The sequence below is a fragment of the Pelodiscus sinensis genome, chromosome 18, assembly GCF_049634645.1.
Source record: "Pelodiscus sinensis isolate JC-2024 chromosome 18, ASM4963464v1, whole genome shotgun sequence".
Lineage (NCBI taxonomy): Eukaryota > Metazoa > Chordata > Testudines > Trionychidae > Pelodiscus > Pelodiscus sinensis.
Genome location: NC_134728.1, coordinates 6,249,528 through 6,269,309, shown reverse-complemented (window position 1 = coordinate 6,269,309; position 19,782 = coordinate 6,249,528). Strand labels below are relative to the sequence as shown.

The window sequence follows — 19,782 nt, the reverse complement described above, 5'->3', positions numbered from 1 at the left end:
CTTTTAAGGTAGAAATATGCCCCTTGTGGCAATGGTACTAAAGAAGTAACAGGAGCTTTAAGAGAAACTCTTTCTCCTCTGCACTGATGTGCAGGTCTCTAAATATACTAAAGCAGAAGCAGCAAAGGGCAGTGGCTCTGAAGCTGAAGTTTCATAACACAGGCCATAGTGGGTCAGAACAATGGTCCATCTAACCCAGTGTCTTCTCTTATGACAGTGGCCAGTAGCAGATGCTCCAAAGGGAACAGGATGATTTGAAGTGATCTATCCCCTGTTGTCCAGTCCCAGTTTCTGGCAGTCACAGGTTTAGGGACACCAGAGCACGGGGTTGTTAATAGTCACAGATGGACCTTATCTAATTCTTTTTGAACCCAGTTATACTTTTGACCCTCACAACATCTCAGGGTCAGTTTAAGGCAGAGACTTTAAGGACTGCAGCCCGGGGTCTGGGGCTGAGAGGGGACTTGCAAAAATAAATTCATGAACCAGCGGTCATTCGCCCATCGAGTGCATTTGACTGGTTGATCCTGGAGTCTCTGCTGGTCAATTGCGATCTTCAGGCCGCTACAAGTCCAGCAGTGCAGCAGGGCTCCAGCAGGCCATGGCTCCATGCCACGCCTAGAAGCAGTCGGTTGCTGGCGCGTCTCTGCAGCCCCAGGCAAGAAGAGGACAGGTGGCTCTGTGCACTGCCCCTGCCCCAGCACCATCCCTGCAGCTCCCATTGGCCAGGAAATGCCCAATCAGAGCTGCAGAGACATGCCAACAGCTGCCCACTTCTGGGAGCAGCACGGGGCCACTGCATGCAAGTAGCCTGCTTCAGCTCTGCTGCACCCTGGCCAGAGCCTGCACTTTGCACCACTTTTGACACCCCACCTCCCTCCCCCGGGTCAGAGTCTCCACAAAATCAAGTAGCCCCGGGCCCCAGAATTGATCTGGCCCCGCATCCTTTGGCAATAAATTCCACAGGTAACTGTATTTTGTGAGCTTGTTTTTAATCTGCCACTAATTTATTTCACCAGGTGTCCTCTTAGATCTTGGTATTAAAGGAAGGCCTAAATATCACATCCCTATTCCCTTTCTCCACACCAGTCATGATTTTATAACTCTCTTCGCAAATCTCCACTTACAGTGCTCACCGCCTCTTGGGAGGCATTTTAACAACCCACAAGACCACAGTTCAGAGCTCCGTCGAGCTCAGTCTGGTATGATTTGCTTTCACCAAGTGTTCCGATCCTTTGCTGCATCATTATAAAACCATGTCCAGATCTCTTATTTATAGGCAAGGGAAGGGCTAACTCTGAGCTGCAGTAGGTGAAGCTTATAAACAACGGTGATTTGAACAAGACCTGGTGCCAGAGATCAGCACAGTGTCGTGCTAAGCACAGCCAACTTCTGAGAGCTCCGAGATGGCTGCTGAGGTGAAAAGAGCAATGACAGATGCAGTTCTTGACAACAAGCTACAATCTTCCCCTATATGGATAGATCACGAAATAGGCAGCAGCAAAGGAACCGACAGTCATGCTGGGCCTCAGGGCAAGTGGGGGGAGGGTCTGACTCCATGCTCCCAGAAGGGGCGGGGACTCAGGTGAAAGAGGCAGGACCTGATGTGGAAGGGGCAGGGCCAAGGGCAGCTGGCCCTCAGTGCCACCCAGACCATGGCGCTGTCCCATCCCAGTCCTCAGTACTGCCTGGGGTGCACCACACAGTGCCCCCACCTCCCCAGGCATCCCCAAGAGCCGGTGTTCCAGTGGTGATTTAAAGGACTTGGAGCCCTCGGCCCCTGTAAATCATAAGGCTCCAGGGATGTTGTCCCCTTTTGCCCCCTACCCCCAGTCGGCAGGCCTGGGTAACAGCCACATGGCAGCACTGCTAACCTGAGCCCCAGCCTTGCAAGAAACCAAGGGTCCCCCAATGCTCATTGACTGGATCCCAGCCAAGGGTATGCCTAAAACCAGTTGGGATGCTTCCACATTTGAAAAATATTCCATAAAAATGGGGATACTTAACAGGGGCCGGACCATTTGACCTGCTTTTCCGCCAGCTCTAGTAACAACCATTACGTGAGTTGTCCCACTCCGGGTCAGCAATCACCACGGGGGGCAGGCAGCCAATTGTACTTACTGAGAAATCTGCATCTTCTGCTCTCAAATGGTCTGCAATGTAGTGGACCCCCTCCACGGCCAGCTTCAAGGCAGGGGACATCAGCAAAACGTGTTGCTCTTTGGCGCTGAGAGCTTTGGTTCCTTGCTCTGAAGAGCTGGTGGCTTCATTCTTTTTGCACTTGCATTTGCACTGGGAGGCTTTGCTTTGGGGTGGCTTTTCGTTTAGGTGGCCCCGCTGAGATGCTGGAGAGCCAGCGGTCTGGCCGTTGGTCTGGGAAAACTCCTCTTGCAGGTAGCAGTACTGGATACTCCTGGATCTGCAGCGGATGCTCCCATCCTCTCCTTTACTGGGGCTGTACATCTGCTGAACGCTTACTGACCTGCCCTTGGAGATGGGCATGGACTGGGTGTCGCTCAGAGGATGGCAGGGGGGCTGAAGGGAGGAGCAGCTAGCCTGTACCGGCTCTTGATGTAGCACAGAATACTGGAGAGATGGTGACTTTCCGACAGCCTGGGGCTTGGCTTGCTCCCCAAGATGGGCACAGAAGGAAGAGGTCGGTGACACTTCTTTGCTCTGAGGGCTGTTTGAAGAGGAGGTAGTAAACTTGGGCTCCACTTCGGTCTCTGACCAAAGCTGTGGCGAGGAGGCTATTTTGTGCATGGACTCAATGAGCTTCTTGCAATTGTCCTTCACCACTGAGGGCCGTTGCATGAAGAGGAGGCGCGGGACAATGTCGAGAAAGATCCGCCTCACCCAGTCGGGCATGGTGTGGGTGCGGGGGGAGCGATGGTGCACGTTGAGCACAAAGACGGTGATGATGATGGACAAGGTGACAAATATCATGGTGAAGAGCAGATACTCCCCTATCAGGGGGATGACCAAGGAGGTGGAAGGGATGATTTCCGTAATGAGCAGCAGGAACACGGTCAGTGACAGCAGCACTGAGATACAAAGAGTGATCTTCTCCCCACACTCTGAAGGCAGGTAGAAGACTAAGACAGTCAGGAAGGAGATTAGGAGGCATGGAATGATCAGATTAATTGTGTAGAACAAGGGCAGCCTCCGGATAATGAAGAAGTAAGTGATATCAGGGTAGATCTCTGCACAGCACTCGTATTTCTTGATGTTGTAATTGCCCACAGCATTGATGATAACCCATTCGCCACTCTCCCAGTAGTCCAGCTGGTCCACATGGTTGTGCATGCTCACTAAGTCTATCTTGGCCTTGTCATAGGTCCAGGAGCCAAACTTCATGGTGCAGTTTTGCTGGTCAAATGGGAAGAAGGTGACATCAATGCTACAGGAGCTTTTGTAGATCGCAGGAGGCATCCACTTGATTCTTCCATCATAAAAAAGGTGAGCTTTGGTCAGGTGGGTGACTGCAAAGTCCCCATCTGCACTAAGGGGAAAATAAGATACAGAGGAAATTAGAACCCATCACTTTAAAATCCTAACAAAATATGGCTCACACATTCAGAATTTCTTGGATGATGCCAGTGCCCCAACTCTTGCCAAATGTGCGATGGGATATTCAGTGAGCTCCAAGTCCCCTTTTTGTGCATTGGCACATACAAGAGCTAGAACGGTGCATGAAATTCAGGTAAGTGGAGGATAGCCAGTGAGCAATGAAACCTATTGTCTACACAAATGTTTGAGTTGCAGGAGCCAGCGGAGGCAGGTAACTATCAGACCTCACCTTATTCAAATCAAACCCTTCTGTTCAGAACTGACCAGTGCTTTTGCTTTACATTTCATCCAAGAAAGAATCCTTCCAGCAGCCAAATGCCCCCAAACTCAGCAGTGGCATTGGCTCAGATCTGACACGGAACTGGACCTACTTTTTAGTCAGTAACAGCGCCACCTGCTGTGCAGAGATTTTCCTTGATGCTCTGCCATCTGACCACTGACCTGGGTTGACCTTATAGGTAGCTCATAAATCTTACAGGGCTGGTGGCATCCTGCCATCAGGTGGCATAGCTGGAGACAATGCAAAATGGGAGTAATTGTGAAGATTGCTCTATGGAAACCTAGGCTAGGTTTACACTATATTTTTTTTTTTCAGAAAAAGCTACACAAATTGTGGAGTGCTATTTGCATAGCTTTTTCCAATTGCTTGTCCGGAAGAGGCTTTTCTGCCATTTGGCCTCGTCTAGACAGAGACAAATAGTGGAAAAGCCTCCTCTTTCAGAAGATCCCTTCTTCCTCATAGAACGTGGTATACAGGGCTCTCCGAAAGAGCGTGTTTGCTCTTCTGCAAAAAAAAGGTGGAAGAGCAAACGCGTTCCTTGGACACAGCTGAAGTTTTCCGGGATACCCGGAAACCCCCCGCAGTGCAGACATACCCCTAGAGAGAATAGCCAAATAATAATAGAAACCAAATTTTTAATTCCCCAATCACTGAGTTCTACACATAGTCTACAACTTCCCTCACTTAGCTAACATTGACACCTCTAGGTTTCACCTTCAGGCAGCTGCAATAAAGAATTATTCAGTACACTATTGTTATGTGGCAATTACTGGGTTTTTCCAGGACTCCAGTTTCCTTATTCATCAAGCCTGAAAGCAAGCAATAAGTGTCTCCAGGCAACAATGGGAAATCCATAGCTACTATGAAATGAAGTTAACGTATGTAAATTGCTTTAAACTATAAATGTTTTTTCATGACATGGTAACTGGGGAAATGTCCCCATCTAGATTTGGCATACATTGCAATATGGCTGCATTTCTGGTTTAGTGTGTTTTGCTCAGCCTCGAGTTCCCTATGGAGCATAGCTGACCCAACAGAATAACAACTGGAGACAGGTCAGAGCTGAACAATTCAGAACTGGCTCCCGATTCAAAATCCCACCATGTCTGTGGTTGTTTGGACTTCAGAAGTTGGTCTGGGACCATCTCTAGTAACAACGCAACAAGGTTAGTGATGAGCTAATCAAAGCTATTTTAGTCATAAGACACGTAGGGCTGGACATGACCATAAGAGGTCTTTTAGACCATCCTGGCAGGTATTTGTCCAGCCTGTTCTTAAAAATCTCCAATGACAGGGATTCCACATCCCCTGTTGGAATCTATTCTAGTACTTCACTATTCTTAGTGTTAAAAGGTTTTTCCCAATATCCAACTCAGTCTTCCTTCTTGCAGGCTCAGCCAATTGCTTCTTGTCCTACCATCAGTGGATATGGACAACTGATCCTTGTCCTTTTTACATGTTTGAAGACAGCTATCAGATCTTCCACCAGCCTTCTCTTCTCTTGGTGAAACAGACACAATTATTTCTACCTTTCCTCATATGTCATGTGTTCTAACCTCTTCTAATTTGTGTTGCTCTCCTCTGGATACGCTCTAATGTAACTACAGTAGACTTCCGATAATCCAGAACCTATGGGACCTAGGTGGTGCCGGATTATCAGATATGCCGGACTATCAGGAGGTACTATAAGCTGGATATATATACTGTCTACATTATATACTGTATATAAAGTGTTCTTAACCCTTTTTATTGGACATACTGTATACAGTATACTGTAATGTTTTAGTTTTTTTAAGCCTTTTTTACCCTTTTTGCTCAGTTCAGTTGCTGCCACTGTTACCTTGTGACTCATTTTTTGCTGTAGCTCACTCACTAGGCTCTTGCCATTTTGATGCCGGACTATCAGGAATGCCGGACTATTGGATGCCGGACTATTGGAGTTTTACTGTATTTCTATCACACCTAAGTCCACATATGCAGGAGTGACATTTTAGCGGAGGTGCTTGCAGAATTAGTTGGATGTAAGCTGAACTTGCATCGAGCTCACACTGTACTATAGACCAGGCCTAAGAAAGTGGAGGGCACTCACTTTGAAGTGGACTGGGATCTATTCACACTTACTCATCATGGTTTTACATGCAAGAGACCAGAGGTTTAACTGTGCTACACTGGACTGCACTGCAACAGAGAACAGAGTTAAGCTGAGATGCGAAAGGAAGGGGAATGTGAGGGTTAATCCTAATATTGCCCCAACATCCTTCTGACACACACACACACACACACACACACACACACACACACACACAGAGGAATATTTGTTTTTCAAGGATAGGTGCAGTTTTCAAGCATAATCATGCTGGGATTCAAGTGCACAATCACCCTCTAAAGAGGCACATGCATCGTAATTGTACATTCAGATAAGTTGCACAATTCGGTTCATGTTTTGCCTCTGGGATTCTGGCCCCCTTCTGAGCCTCGATTTGTCTAAATGCATGCAGGCCTTTGAGCCTACAAATTAGAACACCTGCAAAATGACACCGTCAATTTTGTAGAGTGCTTTTGCCAATTTAGCCCCTCGCATTTCACTGAAGGACAACGTTGCTAAAAGTAATCCCACCCGGTCCTCCACCCCCACCCACCCAATCAAGCCGAACGTTAGGAGGTTTTTGGAGGTCAGAGTAATGCTTGGCATTAAGTGCCTGCTATGCTAATTGGGGGCTTTTAATGAGCATATTCCTTTTGGATGTGGCCACAGACTGCAGAGATTGGCAGCCTAAATGCTTAATTCATGTTCCTCAAGTCATTGATTTAATAAAGAAATTGACTGTTGTTGCCTCTGCTGATGTTGCCTGCAGACAAACAACTACTGGGGTGGGACAGGATTGTACTGGGCCACCAAACTCAAGTTCCAAGTGCTGCCTGCTCCATTGTACATCCCTCCTCCCCTTCACCACTTCCCCAATACGTCGAGTATAACCCTGGTCATTCTTGCCCTGAGCCAGTTCCCGGTGGCTCCATCTCCAACCCCAAATCTCCAGCAGCTCAGTCAGGAAGCTTCTCCGCCTCACCTTTCACAGCCCTCCCCCCACATTAACTCAAAAAGACCTGGCTGTTTCACTGAAGATACGTCTTGGCTCATGACAGAGCTCCGTTCAGTGGCCTCAAAGCAGTTAATTAGCAAAGGCAGAGTCAGCAAACGGAAGCATTACCTTGTTCTTATATCCCCAGGCACTCAGTCTATAAGGATGGCTGGCTTGAAATGATCTCTTTGTGATTGAACCCATCAAACAGCACAACCTGACTGTGAGGTGGGGAAACACTATATGGCCAACATGGAAACAGAGGCCCAGAAAGGTTTCTGACACTGAGTCACAAAGTCCCCAGGGAACCTTTCTGATGTTAAGGTACTACCCAATATGAGTGATGATGGCAAAATCTTGCCTGGGTCCCGAAGGCTACATATACACTGCAGCGCTATTTCGGGATACTCCGATATCCCGAAATAGCTATCCCGCATCCTCACAGCAAGCCTGGTATTTCAGGGTCACTATTCCGATGTCCTGGTAAAGCTCATTCTATGAGGAGAAAGGGAAGTTTTGGAATAGCACTTTATTTCAAAATTCAGCACTGTGTAGACTGTGCAGAATGACTAAATAAGCCATTCAACATTTGCGTAGCTCAAATTGTGTATCTGATTTTGAGTTACAATGCAGTGTAGACACATCCCAAGGAGATCTGTGGCGCAGCTGAAATAGAAAGCTGATCTCCCAATCCCAGCTCTGGGTATGACATAGCTTTCCCCAAACAGGGAGGCTGTGTCTACACTGCACCCCTTTTCCGGAAAAGGGATGCAGATTAGACACATCGGAATAGCAAAATCCGCGGGGGATTTAAATACCCTCCGCGGCATTTGCATTTACATGGCTGCCGCTTTTTTCCGGCTTGGGGATAAGCCGGAGAAAAGCGCCAGTCTAGACGTGATTCTCCGGAAAATAAACCCTTTTCCAGAGGATCTTTTATTCCTACTTTCAAGGGTTTATTTTCCGGAGAATCACGTCTAGACTGGCGCTTTTCTCCGGCTTATCCCCAAGCCGGAAAAAAGCGGCAGCCATGTAAATGCAAATGCCGTGGGGGATATTTAAATCCCCCGCGGATTTGCCTATTCCAACGTGCTACATTAGCATCCCTTTTCCGGAAGGGATGCCAGTGTAGACGTAGCCGGAGAGTCAAAATATTAAGTCAAAACTGGCTTTTGATGGAAAAATGGAGTTTGACTAATTTTTATTCCAAAAAGTATAGGTTCCACAAAACATTTTGACTTTTGCTGAAAATACACCCAGCCATTGATTTTTTTTTTTTTTTTTTTTGGCCAGCCCCCCTAAAATGTTCAGTATTTGGCCGAAAACTAAGTGTTTGGGGTTTGTTTGAAATGTTTCAGGGTTTTTTCTTTTTTACACAAAATGAATATTTTCTGTACCATTCTATCTTCAGTTCAATGCGTCTCAAAAGTGTTATGAAACCATGCAAAGCTACTATTGCATTTTAGTCTCCTCTGACTGAAAAATGTAATGCTGATCTTCAAAGACAGGAACCCTGCCCTTTTCTGGGGCATTTTTATTCCAGTTTCTTGGTGCGCACAAATCTTTCTGCCTGATTTTATCTTCCTGTAAAACCAGACTGAGCAGAGAAACATTCACTGTGTGTGACACTTCAATACACACTACTGTTGTTGTCCTTTAAACTTTGAGAAGAAAGTGGAATTTCATTCAGCATTTAATGAGATCTCTGAGGCATGAGTAAATCATTCATTAATGGAACAGTCTGCTTATAATTGGACTCACATCACGGGCCAGTGATGAAGATAATAACTTCCCCTCCCATGTATAGCATCATTCAACTGGCTTGGTACATAAAACAGAGGCCTGTCGCCTTTGATTTGCAATATCAGGTATTGGGCCTGGTCTATACTGGAAGATAGAAAAATCAATGCAAGATATACAGCTCCAGCTATGTGAAGTGCTTAGCTGGAGTTGATGTATCCTGCATCAATTTTCTGAGGCAGCCCCATAGTGAAAGGTCAGTGGGAGAAACTCTCCTATTGACTTCCCTAACTCCTGGCAGCTGCAAGGAGTTCTGGGATTGATGGGGGCACCTACAGTGTTCAATTTAGCGGGTCTTTTCCAGGAAAGCACAAATATTGACCTCTGGATCACTGATCTTCCCAGAAGTGTAGATGTTAATACTTGGTTACCTGGCTAGGTGACCTGACCTGGAAAGGCAAATCTTATGCACCATTAGGCTCCAAAGCCTAGGACAGCTCACAGTTGTAACACTCATCATTGCACCGACGTGCCTCACTGCATTTTAGGGGGAGTTGTGCAGAATGTAGATCCTAAAAGCCTTCACCTTTGTGAAAATCAGGGCTCCCAGAGGAAAAAGGGAGGAATCCAGAATGTCACTACCATGTGCACATGGCATGAAGCTCAAAAGGAAGCCCAAGAGGGCAGCAACACTGGAGCAGAGTAAGTAGCTGGAGCCTTAACACCAAGGCTGCTCTCTCTACTGGGAGGTTCCCTAGCTTCTCTCTCTTGTCTCTGAGGGGCAGGAGCTGCAAATCCCACAGATATGCCTATCATGGAGGACACATGTGCCTCCAGGGCCCTTTCAGAGGGCAAGGGAGGGCAGCTCGACATACCACACTGCTACTGAAGAAGATATAGCAGTGCCCCCCAAACGCTGGCATGCTTCTACTAACTGACCCAAACTTTCAAACCTACCGAGATTCACCCATCACAATGTTGATACAAGTGTACAAGCCAGAAGCTGGGGAAGGAGGGCAAAGCAGAGAAGGGAAAGGAGGAAGGAGGGTGGAGCAGGGAAGAGACAGGAGGAAGGAGGGCAGAGCAGAGAAGGGACAGGAGGAAGGAGGGCGGGGCAGAGAAGGGACAGGAGGAAGGAGGGCAGAGCAGAGAAGGGACAGGAGGAAGGAGGGCGGGGCAGAGAAGGGACAGGAGGAAGGAGGGCAGAGCAGAGAAGGGACAGGAGGAAGGAGGGCAGAGCAGAGAAGGGACAGGAGGAAGGAGGGCAGAGCAGAGAAGGGACAGGAGGAAGGAGGGCGGGGCAGAGAAGGGACAGGAGGAAGGAGGGCAGAGCAGAGAAGAGACAGGAGGAAGCAGGGCGGAGCAGAGAAGGGACAGGAGGAAGGAGGGCGGAGCAGAGAAGGGACAGGAGGAAGGAGGGCGGAGCAGAGAAGGGACAGGAGGAAGGAGAGCAGAGAAGAGACAGGAGGAAGGAGGGCAGAGCAGAGAAGGGACAGGAGGAAGGAGGGCGGAGCAGAGAGGAGACAGGAGGAAGGAGGGCAGAGCAGAGAAGGGACAGGAGGAAGGAGGGCGGAGCAGAGAGGAGACAGGAGGAAGGAGGGCAGAGCAGAGAAGGGACAGGAGGAAGGAGGGCAGAGCAGAGAAGAGACAGGAGGAAGCAGGGCGGAGCAGAGAAGGGACAGGAGGAAGGAGGGCGGAGCAGAGAAGGGACAGGAGGAAGGAGAGCAGAGAAGAGACAGGAGGAAGGAGGGCAGAGCAGAGAAGGGACAGGAGGAAGGAGGGCGGAGCAGAGAGGAGACAGGAGGAAGGAGGGCAGAGCAGAGAAGGGACAGGAGGAAGGAGGGCGAAGCAGAGAAGAGACAGGAGGAAGGAGGGCAGAGCAGAGAAGGGATAGGAGGAAGGAGGGCAGAGCAGACAAGAGACAGGAGGAAGGAGGGCGGAGCAGAGAAGAGACAGGAGGAAGGAGGGCGGAGCAGACAAGAGACAGGAGGAAGGAGGGCAGAGCAGAGAAGGGACAGGAGGAAGGAGGGCGGAGCAGAGAAGAGACAGGAGGAAGGAGGGCAGAGCAGAGAAGAGACAGGAGGAAGGAGGGCGGAGCAGAGAAGAGACAGGAGGAAGGAGGGCGGAGCAGACAAGAGACAGGAGGAAGGAGGGCAGAGCAGAGAAGAGACAGGAGGAAGGAGGGCAGAGCAGAGAAGGGACAGGAGGAAGGAGGGCAGAGCAGAGAAGAGACAGGAGGAAGGTGGGCGGAGCAGAGAAGGGACAGGTGGGTGGAGCAGAGAAGAGACAGTAGGAAGGAGGGTGGAGCAGAGAAGAGACAGGTGGGCGGAGCAGAGAAGAGACAGGTGGGCGGAGCAGAGAGGAGACAGGAGGAAGGAGGGCGGGGCAGAGAAGGGACAGGAGGAAGAAGGGCGGAGCAGAGAAGGGACAGGAGGAAGGAGGGCGGAGCAGAGAAGGGACAGGAGGAAGGAGGGCGGAGCAGAGAAGGGACAGGAGGAAGGTGGGCGGAGCAGAGAAGAGACAGGAGGAAGGAGGGCGGAGCAGAGAAGAGACAGGAGGAAGGAGGGCGGAGCAGAGAAGGGACAGGAGGAAGGAGGGCGGAGCAGAGAAGAGACAGGAGGGCGGAGCAGAGAAGGGACAGGAGGAAGGAGGGCGGAGCAGAGAAGAGACAGGAGGACGGAGCAGAGAAGGGACAGGAGGAAGGAGGGCAGAGCAGAGAAGAGACAGGAGGGCAGAGCAGAGAAGAGACAGGAGGAAGGAGGGCGAAGCAGAGAAGAGACAGGAGGAAGGAGGGCGGAGCAGAGAAGAGACAGGAGGAAGGAGGGCAGAGCAGAGAAGAGACAGGAGGAAGGAGGGCGGAGCAGAGAAGAGACAGGAGGAAGGAGGGCGGAGCAGAGAAGAGACAGGAGGAAGGAGGGCAGAGCAGAGAAGAGACAGGAGGAAGGAGGGCGGAGCAGAGAAGAGACAGGAGGAAGGAGGGCGGAGCAGAGAAGGGACAGGAGGAAGAAGGGCAGAGCAGAGAAGAGACAGGAGGAAGGAGGGCAGAGCAGAGAAGAGACAGGAGGAAGGAGGGCGGAGCAGAGAAGAGACAGGAGGAAGGAGGGCGGAGCAGAGAAGAGACAGGAGGAAGGAGGGCGGGGCAGAGAAGGGACAGGAAGAAGGAGGGCGGAGCAGAGAAGGGACAGGAGGAAGAAGGGCAGAGCAGAGAAGAGACAGGAGGAAGGAGGGCGGAGCAGAGAAGAGACAGGAGGAAGGAGGGCGGAGCAGAGAAGGGACAGGAGGAAGGAGGGCGGGGCAGAGAAGGGACAGGAGGAAGGAGGGCGGAGCAGAGAAGAGACAGGAGGAAGGAGGGCGGAGCAGAGAAGGGACAGGAGGAAGAAGGGCAGAGCAGAGAAGGGACAGGAGGAAGAAGGGCAGAGCAGAGAAGAGACAGGAGGGCAGAGCAGAGAAGAGACAGGAGGAAGGAGGGCGGAGCAGAGAAGAGACAGGAGGACGGAGCAGAGAAGGGACAGGAGGAAGGAGGGCAGAGCAGAGAAGAGACAGGAGGGCAGAGCAGAGAAGAGACAGGAGGAAGGAGGGCGAAGCAGAGAAGAGACAGGAGGAAGGAGGGCGGAGCAGAGAAGAGACAGGAGGAAGGAGGGCAGAGCAGAGAAGAGACAGGAGGAAGAAGGGCAGAGCAGAGAAGGGACAGGAGGAAGGAGGGCGAAGCAGAGAAGGGACAGGAAGAAGGAGGGCGGAGCAGAGAAGAGACAGGAGGAAGGAGGGCGGAGCAGAGAAGGGACAGGAAGAAGGAGGGCGGAGCAGAGAAGGGACAGGAGGAAGGGGGCAGAGCAGAGAAGAGACAGGAGGGCAGAGCAGAGAAGAGACAGGAGGAAGAAGGGCAGAGCAGAGAAGGGACAGGAGGAAGGAGGGCGGAGCAGAGAAGGGACAGGAGGAAGGAGGGCGAAGCAGAGAAGGGACAGGAAGAAGGAGGGCGAAGCAGAGAAGGGACAGGAGGAAGGGGGCAGAGCAGAGAAGAGACAGGAGGGCAGAGCAGAGAAGAGACAGGAGGAAGAAGGGCAGAGCAGAGAAGGGACAGGAGGAAGGAGGGCGGAGCAGAGAAGAGACAGGAGGAAGGAGGGCGGAGCAGAGAAGAGACAGGAGGAAGGAGGGCGGAGCAGAGAAGAGACAGGAGGAAGGAGGGCGGAGCAGAGAATAGACATTGCTTTCTCTCTCTGTCCCCCAAATTGCTACCTTAGTTGTTTCCTGACAGAGGAAAAGCACCACATGGTCTCCTTGGAGACTAGGTTGAGCTCCGGTGAGGCCACATCTGGAGTATTGTGTCCAGTTCTGGCCTCCCCACTACAGAAAGGATGTGGACACATTGGAGAGGGTTTAGCGGAGGGCAATCAAAATGATTAGGGGGCTGGAGCATATGACCTATGAGGAGAGGCTGAGAGAGTTGGGTCTGTTTAGTCTGCAGAAGCGAAGAGTGAAGGGGGATATCATAGCAGCCTTTAACTTCCTGAAGGGAGGTTCCAAAGAGGATGGAGAGAGGCTGTTCTCAGTGGTGACAGATGGCAGAACAAGGCGCAATGGTCTCAGGTTGTGGTGGGAGTGGTCCAGGTTGGATATTAGGAAAAACTATTTCACTAGGAGAGTGGTTAAGCACTGGAATGGGTTATCTAGGGAAGTAGTGGAATCTCCATCCCTAGCAGTGTTTAAGTCTCGGCTTGACAAAACCCTGTCTGGGTTGATGTAGTTGGGATTGGTCCTACCTAGAGCAGGGGGCTGGACTTGATGACCTTCTGAAGTCTTTTCCAGCTCCATGGTTCATACAACATACATAAACCGGTAGGGGAACACTTTAGCCTCCTTGGAAACTCAGTAATGGATTGAAAAGTAGCCATCTTTCTTTTTTAAAAAAAGGAAAAAAACAGACTACAAAGAGAAACAGCAGAGCTGCAATTCCTGTGTAAATGTCACACAATCAAATTAGGCGTGAATAAGGATTTAGAATGGCTGTCTCATTGCAAAGGCAATATTTCCTCGCTTGCTATTCACACCTTCCCCTCAGTTGCTGAATTGGCCTTGTTAACACTGGTCCTACACTTGATAAGTAACTCCCTTCTTTCTGAATGGTATCCTTCCTGCCTTATCCATCCACTGACTTTGATCTTTATCTACTCAGATTTAGTACCCTTTCTCCTGATACTTTATGCATAGAGGTAGGGGGGTGGGTGACAGAAAATTTTTCTTCCCCCACCCCGCTCTTCCCTTCTCCTATTTATTTCGAGTTTCCTTATCCTCTAATAATAACTCCGGTCATCTAAAGAAGTGGGTTGTGCCCACGAAAGCTCATGATACCATCTACATGTTTTGTTAGTCTCTAAAGTGCTACCAGACGATTTGCTTGCTGTTTTTTTCTGTAACAGACTAAACTCAGCTACCCCCTGAAATTCTCTTCTTTTGTTATACTAACACATATATCTATATCCCTGCCTCTGTAATTTCCATTCCATGCACCTGACAAAGTAAGTTTAACCCATGAATGTTTATGCCCATATAAATCTGTTAGGGTATGTCTACACTACCCCGCTAGTTCGAACTAGCGGGGTAGTGTAGACATACTCTTAGTCTTTAAGGTGCCACAGAACTCCTCATTTTGTTGTGTTTTGTTTTTTATGGAGAAGCAGTTTGCAATGTTGTGGCAGCCAGGTTGTTTGGGCAACGTGGTGGGGAAGGCACCATCTTTTATGAAACCAATTTTCACTGGTGAGAGAGCCAGGCTTTGAGCTTACCCCAAGCTCTTCAAAACTTGCAGAATTCTGGGGAAGTTCAATAGCATCTCGGACGCCATCAGAAATTGGTCTATTGAAAGCCGTTACCTCCCCTACCTTGTTCCTGTAGAAGTAGCACTGTGTTGATTTTAGACATGCCATCTCTCAATGATTCTACATGGTTCCTGGGGAAGTCTGACAAGGAGGAAGAAGGGTCTTTTTTAACTGCCCACCTTACACAAACAGCCTTGGATCAAAGAGTCAGGCAGGGGCTGCTCTGAGTCACACATTGTCACCAGGAACAAAAGGGTGGCCAGGCCTCATTCTGCTCTCTGTGGGATTTCGTGTGTGTTAGGAAGAGAAGACTTTGTTCCCACAGTGGGATTTTAGTTAACAATTCTGTTGAGCAGCCACTAACTGGAACTCACTCCAGCTCCTTTTCCCCACAGCTGCCTTGACTGCGTGCGGCTAATTGGGGTCTATTCCATTGACTTTAGTGGATTTTAGATCAGACCCATAGTCTGTCAAATTAGCAGGTCTGACTCTGACTAGACATGGCGAAGCAAACATGTTCAGCAAGAAAGTGCCAATTTTACAGTCATTTCTCAGAGTATAACCATATTGCTGGCTTGTTCAAGGAAGAAAATTGAGCTGCAATATAGTTTGATAGCAGGATAGGTGAAAATAATCCAGAAATACCAGCCAGCACCCAAACAAGAGCATTTTCAAGACACGTAACACAGTCAAGATCTCTGAATTGTTGAGGCCAGAAAGGCCTAAATATCTGTCAGTAATTACTCCCCCATGACTTATTTTCTTCCATCAAATACTATTATTATTGGCAGAAGAGAACGCTGGCTGGATACACTACGGCTACGTCTACACTGGCCCCTTTTTCGAAAGGGGCATGCTAATTTTAAACTTTGGAAAAGGGAAATCCGTGGGGGATTTAAATATCCCCCGCGGGATTTAAATAAAGATGTCCGCCGCTTTTTTCCGGCTTGGGGAAAAGCCGGAAAAAAGCGTCTAGACTGGCCCGATCCTCCGGAATAAAGCCCTATTCCGGAGGATCTCTTATTCCTACTTCAAAGTAGGAATAAGAGATCCTCCGGAATAGGGCTTTATTCCGGAGGATCGGGCCAGTCTAGACGCTTTTTTCCGGCTTTTCCCCAAGCCGGAAAAAAGCGGCGGACATCTTTATTTAAATCCCGCGGGGGATATTTAAATCCCCGCGGATTTCCCTATTCCGAAGTTTAAAATTAGCATGCCCCTTTCGAAAAAGGGGCCAGTGTAGACATAGCCTACTTGTCCTCTGTAAACACCTTCTCAGTGTTCTATACCCCTCACAGATTTAATTTCTAGAATCAAGGAGCTCTTTCTTCAAAGTCTCCTTTAAACTCCTCACTTCATCTTTATCATAAGGAGAGTTTAATTAAAATTCAGGAACTCTGTTGCTCTGCTGACAAATATCAGCCCTGCTTCATTAAAAGATCCTTTTGCCCACATCTGGTTTCCCTGTAGTTCAGAGATACATCAGCTCCTCAAATTAAAAGTTTTCAGGCTGCTTATAAATGAGGTGCAATTTTATTTTAATTTCTGACTACACTGTTTTAAATTTAAACAGCATTATAGAAGCCTGCAAATGGATTCCTTACAAATAGAGATAAAGTTAACTATTTCTGCCCTTTTCTTCTGCAAGCACAAACTTAAACCAATCTAGGTTTTTCAAGTTCTCTTCCCCACACCATTGCTAAACATGAAAGAGGACCTACAGTAACATTCCAATTAAAAACAACGAGCAGTCCTGTGGCATCTTAAAGACTAACAGATTTATTAGGGCATGAGCTTTCGTGGGTAAAAGCCACGTCATCAGATGAACTGACGTGGAAGTGACAAAAGCAGGAGTATATATAAGGGAGTTGCTTGTGTTGATGATAGTGAATTTTTAATGTCTCAATGCAAATATTCAGCCAGAAACCTCCTTTCCAGTTGTTACACTCCTCCAATCAGATAACAGAAATGCAATCACATGTATCCAGTAACAAGCATATAGGAAAATCGGAATTTCAAATATTCTCAGTGAACTGCTCAATCTGCAGCTCCGAGGACATGGCCTGCCATTGATTTCACAGATCTATATAAGGCTACTTTTCCAAATTCTCTACTCACTGACAATAGCATGTGGCAGACCTTACACATAGGCCAAATAGCTACACAGGGCGGCAAAGCAGTGAAAAAGCAGCACCCACAAATTATTCTCTGAAGCTGTTTGACAAATAATTGGAATAGCAAATAAATTCAGGGAAATTGCAAAATGCTTGTGGATAATAAACATGTCAAATAAATTATTCACTACATATGATTGGCTCAACTTCATTGAGCCTTGGGTAAGCTACTTTCACAATCATTTAAAACTCCAATTATGGAACATCTGGCTTGATGGGAAAGGAAATAAAGGAAAAGAGGTTTTGTCTTTTCACTATCAAATTATTTTCTTCTGTTTTACATATGCTTTGTGAGATCCACTAGAAACAATTTACAGATTCTTAGAGCTTAATTTATCCAGCCTGCAAAATCCCCCAGGATATTAATTTCCCCCAGGATATTGGTTTGGTTTTACATGCCTTATGAATGTTGACAGACATAGACTGTGTAGATCAAATGGGCCAAATTTGCTGATTTATTTTGGGCCCCAGAGGATACAAATGTAAGCGTTTGACAATAATGAGTGCAGATAAGAGACTCACTGACAACAAGGGATATGATATCCTTGAAGACGCAAATCTCAGAACACATACAATTCCATCGTTCCGACGTATTCCCAGAGGTTAAAAAGAAGGAAAACTTTTGTGCAGCCTCATAGCCAGAAGCTTCCCTCCCCCGCAAGCTAGTGTGGGAGCTTCCAAAATGATTCGCATTAAAATAGTTCAACGCTGAAATAACCCTGGCTTGGTTGTGCCAGGATAATGGCATGTGGATGGAATCCAATGGTTTCATATCAAACGGAAAGGGAAGGGTGTGAGAACGAGGAAAGTTATAGTCATGCATGACCACAAAGGGGTAGCAAGCAGTCTAGCAAGAAGCCATTGGCCGGCAGCATGGCCCCTTCCCCCGGGCCGATCATAGTGAGTGGCCTACAGTGTCCCCCCCCGGCCCCAGGCCTGTCCCAGGGAGAAGCCGGGGTGCAAGGCTCCCTGCCACTGAAGGCTGGTCTCGGGGAGATGGCGGCAGGTGGGGTGCACAGCCCCTTCTGCCCTGGGCTGACACTAGAGGAAGGCAGTGGCCACCTCCACCCCCTCTCTTGAGCTACTCTCCTCCTCCTAACCCACCCTGCCTTGACTCCTACGCCCCAACCCCTGTCCTGAGCCCTTCCTCACCCCCTGACTGAGCCCCTCCTCAATCCCCAACCCTTACTTCTGTACCCCCCACACCTTTATCCTCTTACCCTGAGCTCACCATGTCCCCAAGCCCCTGCCCTCACTCCTGCACACCCCACACCGTCAGCCCCCTGCCCCGAAAGACCCAAACAACACTGGTTAGTCTTGAAGTAGCTATAAAACGCTTACATCTATTTACACGGCCAGAAAAATATAGAGCATGGCAGAAGAACCCTGTAATTATCCTCTAGGACAGCTCACTATCATGCACATCCCTTCTCAACTCCTCTCAGCCAAAGTGCCTTAAAAAAACCGGACATGGCCAGGAAACTGGTGTGCAATGATCACCGCTCTTACAATACAGTGGTGAATCACCATGGGTTTTTTTGTGTGGCCCCTTTGTTAGTGCATCATATACTTCTTCATGCAGTGCACGGTTAACCTGTGGAACTCCTTGCCAGAGGATGTTGTGAAGGCCAGGACTTTAACAGGGTTCAAAAAAGAGCTAGATAGATTCATGGAAGATAGATCCATTAATGGCTATTTGCCAGGATGGGCAGGAATGGTGTCCCTAGCCTCTGTTTGTCAGAAGCTGGCAATGGGTGACAAGGGTAGGATTGCTTGATAAGTCCCTATTCTGCTCATTTCCTCTGGGGACACCTAACATTGGCCATTGTTGGAAGACAGGCCGCTGGGCTAGATGGACCTTTGGACTGACCCATTATACCCATTTTTATGTCCTTCTGTACTTGTGTAGTCGCATAGGGTGTGTCTAGACTACACCGCTCTGTCGAAAGAGAGATGTAGATTAGGCACATCGAAATTACTAATAAAGTGGGGATTTAAATATCCTGCACCTCATTAGCATAAACATGGCCACTGCTTCTTTTTCGAAATGGGTTTTTTTCAAAAAAACGGCAGTCTAGACATGGATCTGTCGAAAATAAACCCTTTTTCGACAGATCCTGTAAACCTCATTTTTTGAGGAATACGGGATCTGTGGAAAAAGGCTTTATTTTTGACAGAACCGCATCTAGATTGCTCTTTTAAAAAACAAACTCCATTAAAAAAAGCGGTAGCCATGTTTATGCTAATGAGGCACGTGATATTTAAATCCCTGCTTCATTAGCAATTTCGGTGTGCTTGATTTGCATCCCTCTGTCGACAGAGAGATGCAGTCTAGATGTAGCCTTAGATTGTAAACTCTTTGGGGCATAATCTGTCTTTTTTTGCTCTGTGCCCGTACAGTGTGCTTCTGGTCCGTGACTACTGCAATTCTGATAATTAACTCTTATTAATAATACATGGTTCTCAGTGTAAAGGAGACATTATTATTTTTATTCTGTTACTAACACTGTCAGGCTCTAATCCCATTCCATCAGTATCTGGATTTGCTGGATTTTTCAGGGGCTGCCCAAAAAAGATTTGAACAGGGACATTGCATTTTTCTGTGTCCGGTCGGTGTAGAAACAGGGACCCTCCCCCCATGTATATTAAGAATACAGGAAATTGTTTGCCCCTTCCCTTGGCTGCAGTCTAAGCTGCTAATCATATATTAGTGTTTGGCTTATAGGATAAGATGGTCTGAGTGCCCATGAATTAATAATTACATGGGGCTAATCTTCAGAGCTGCTTAGCACACCCCACCTCCGGTGAATTCAAACAGAGCTGCATGGTTTAGCACCGGAGAGGATCAAGCCCCTGGAGACAAGCAAATGGAAAAGATCATTTCAATAGCCTGTACAACTGCGAACCCCCTAGATATATTTTTAACCCATTCATTTCTTAACAAGGAGCAATGGTCTTAAGTTGCAGTGGAGAAGGTCTAGGTTAGATATTAGGGAAAATGCTTTCACTAGGGCTATGTCTAGACTGCAGGCTTCTTTCGAAAGATGCTCTTTCGAAAGCGCATCTTTCGAAAGAGCATCTTTCGAAAGATCGCGTCTAGACTGCAGGCGGATCTTTCGATAGAGGAA

General features: G+C 48.2%; 1 protein-coding gene across 1 annotated transcript in view; it reads right to left on the bottom strand.

The window, feature by feature from the left end:
- CHRNA4 (cholinergic receptor nicotinic alpha 4 subunit) overlaps nucleotides 1-19,782 on the bottom strand; it is a 43,641-nt gene that overhangs the window by 6,116 nt on the left and 17,743 nt on the right. The window contains exon 5 of the mRNA XM_075901039.1: nucleotides 2,122-3,502. Within this exon, the coding sequence (XP_075757154.1) occupies nucleotides 2,122-3,502 (1,381 nt within the window). The remainder of the gene's footprint in view (nucleotides 1-2,121; nucleotides 3,503-19,782) is intronic.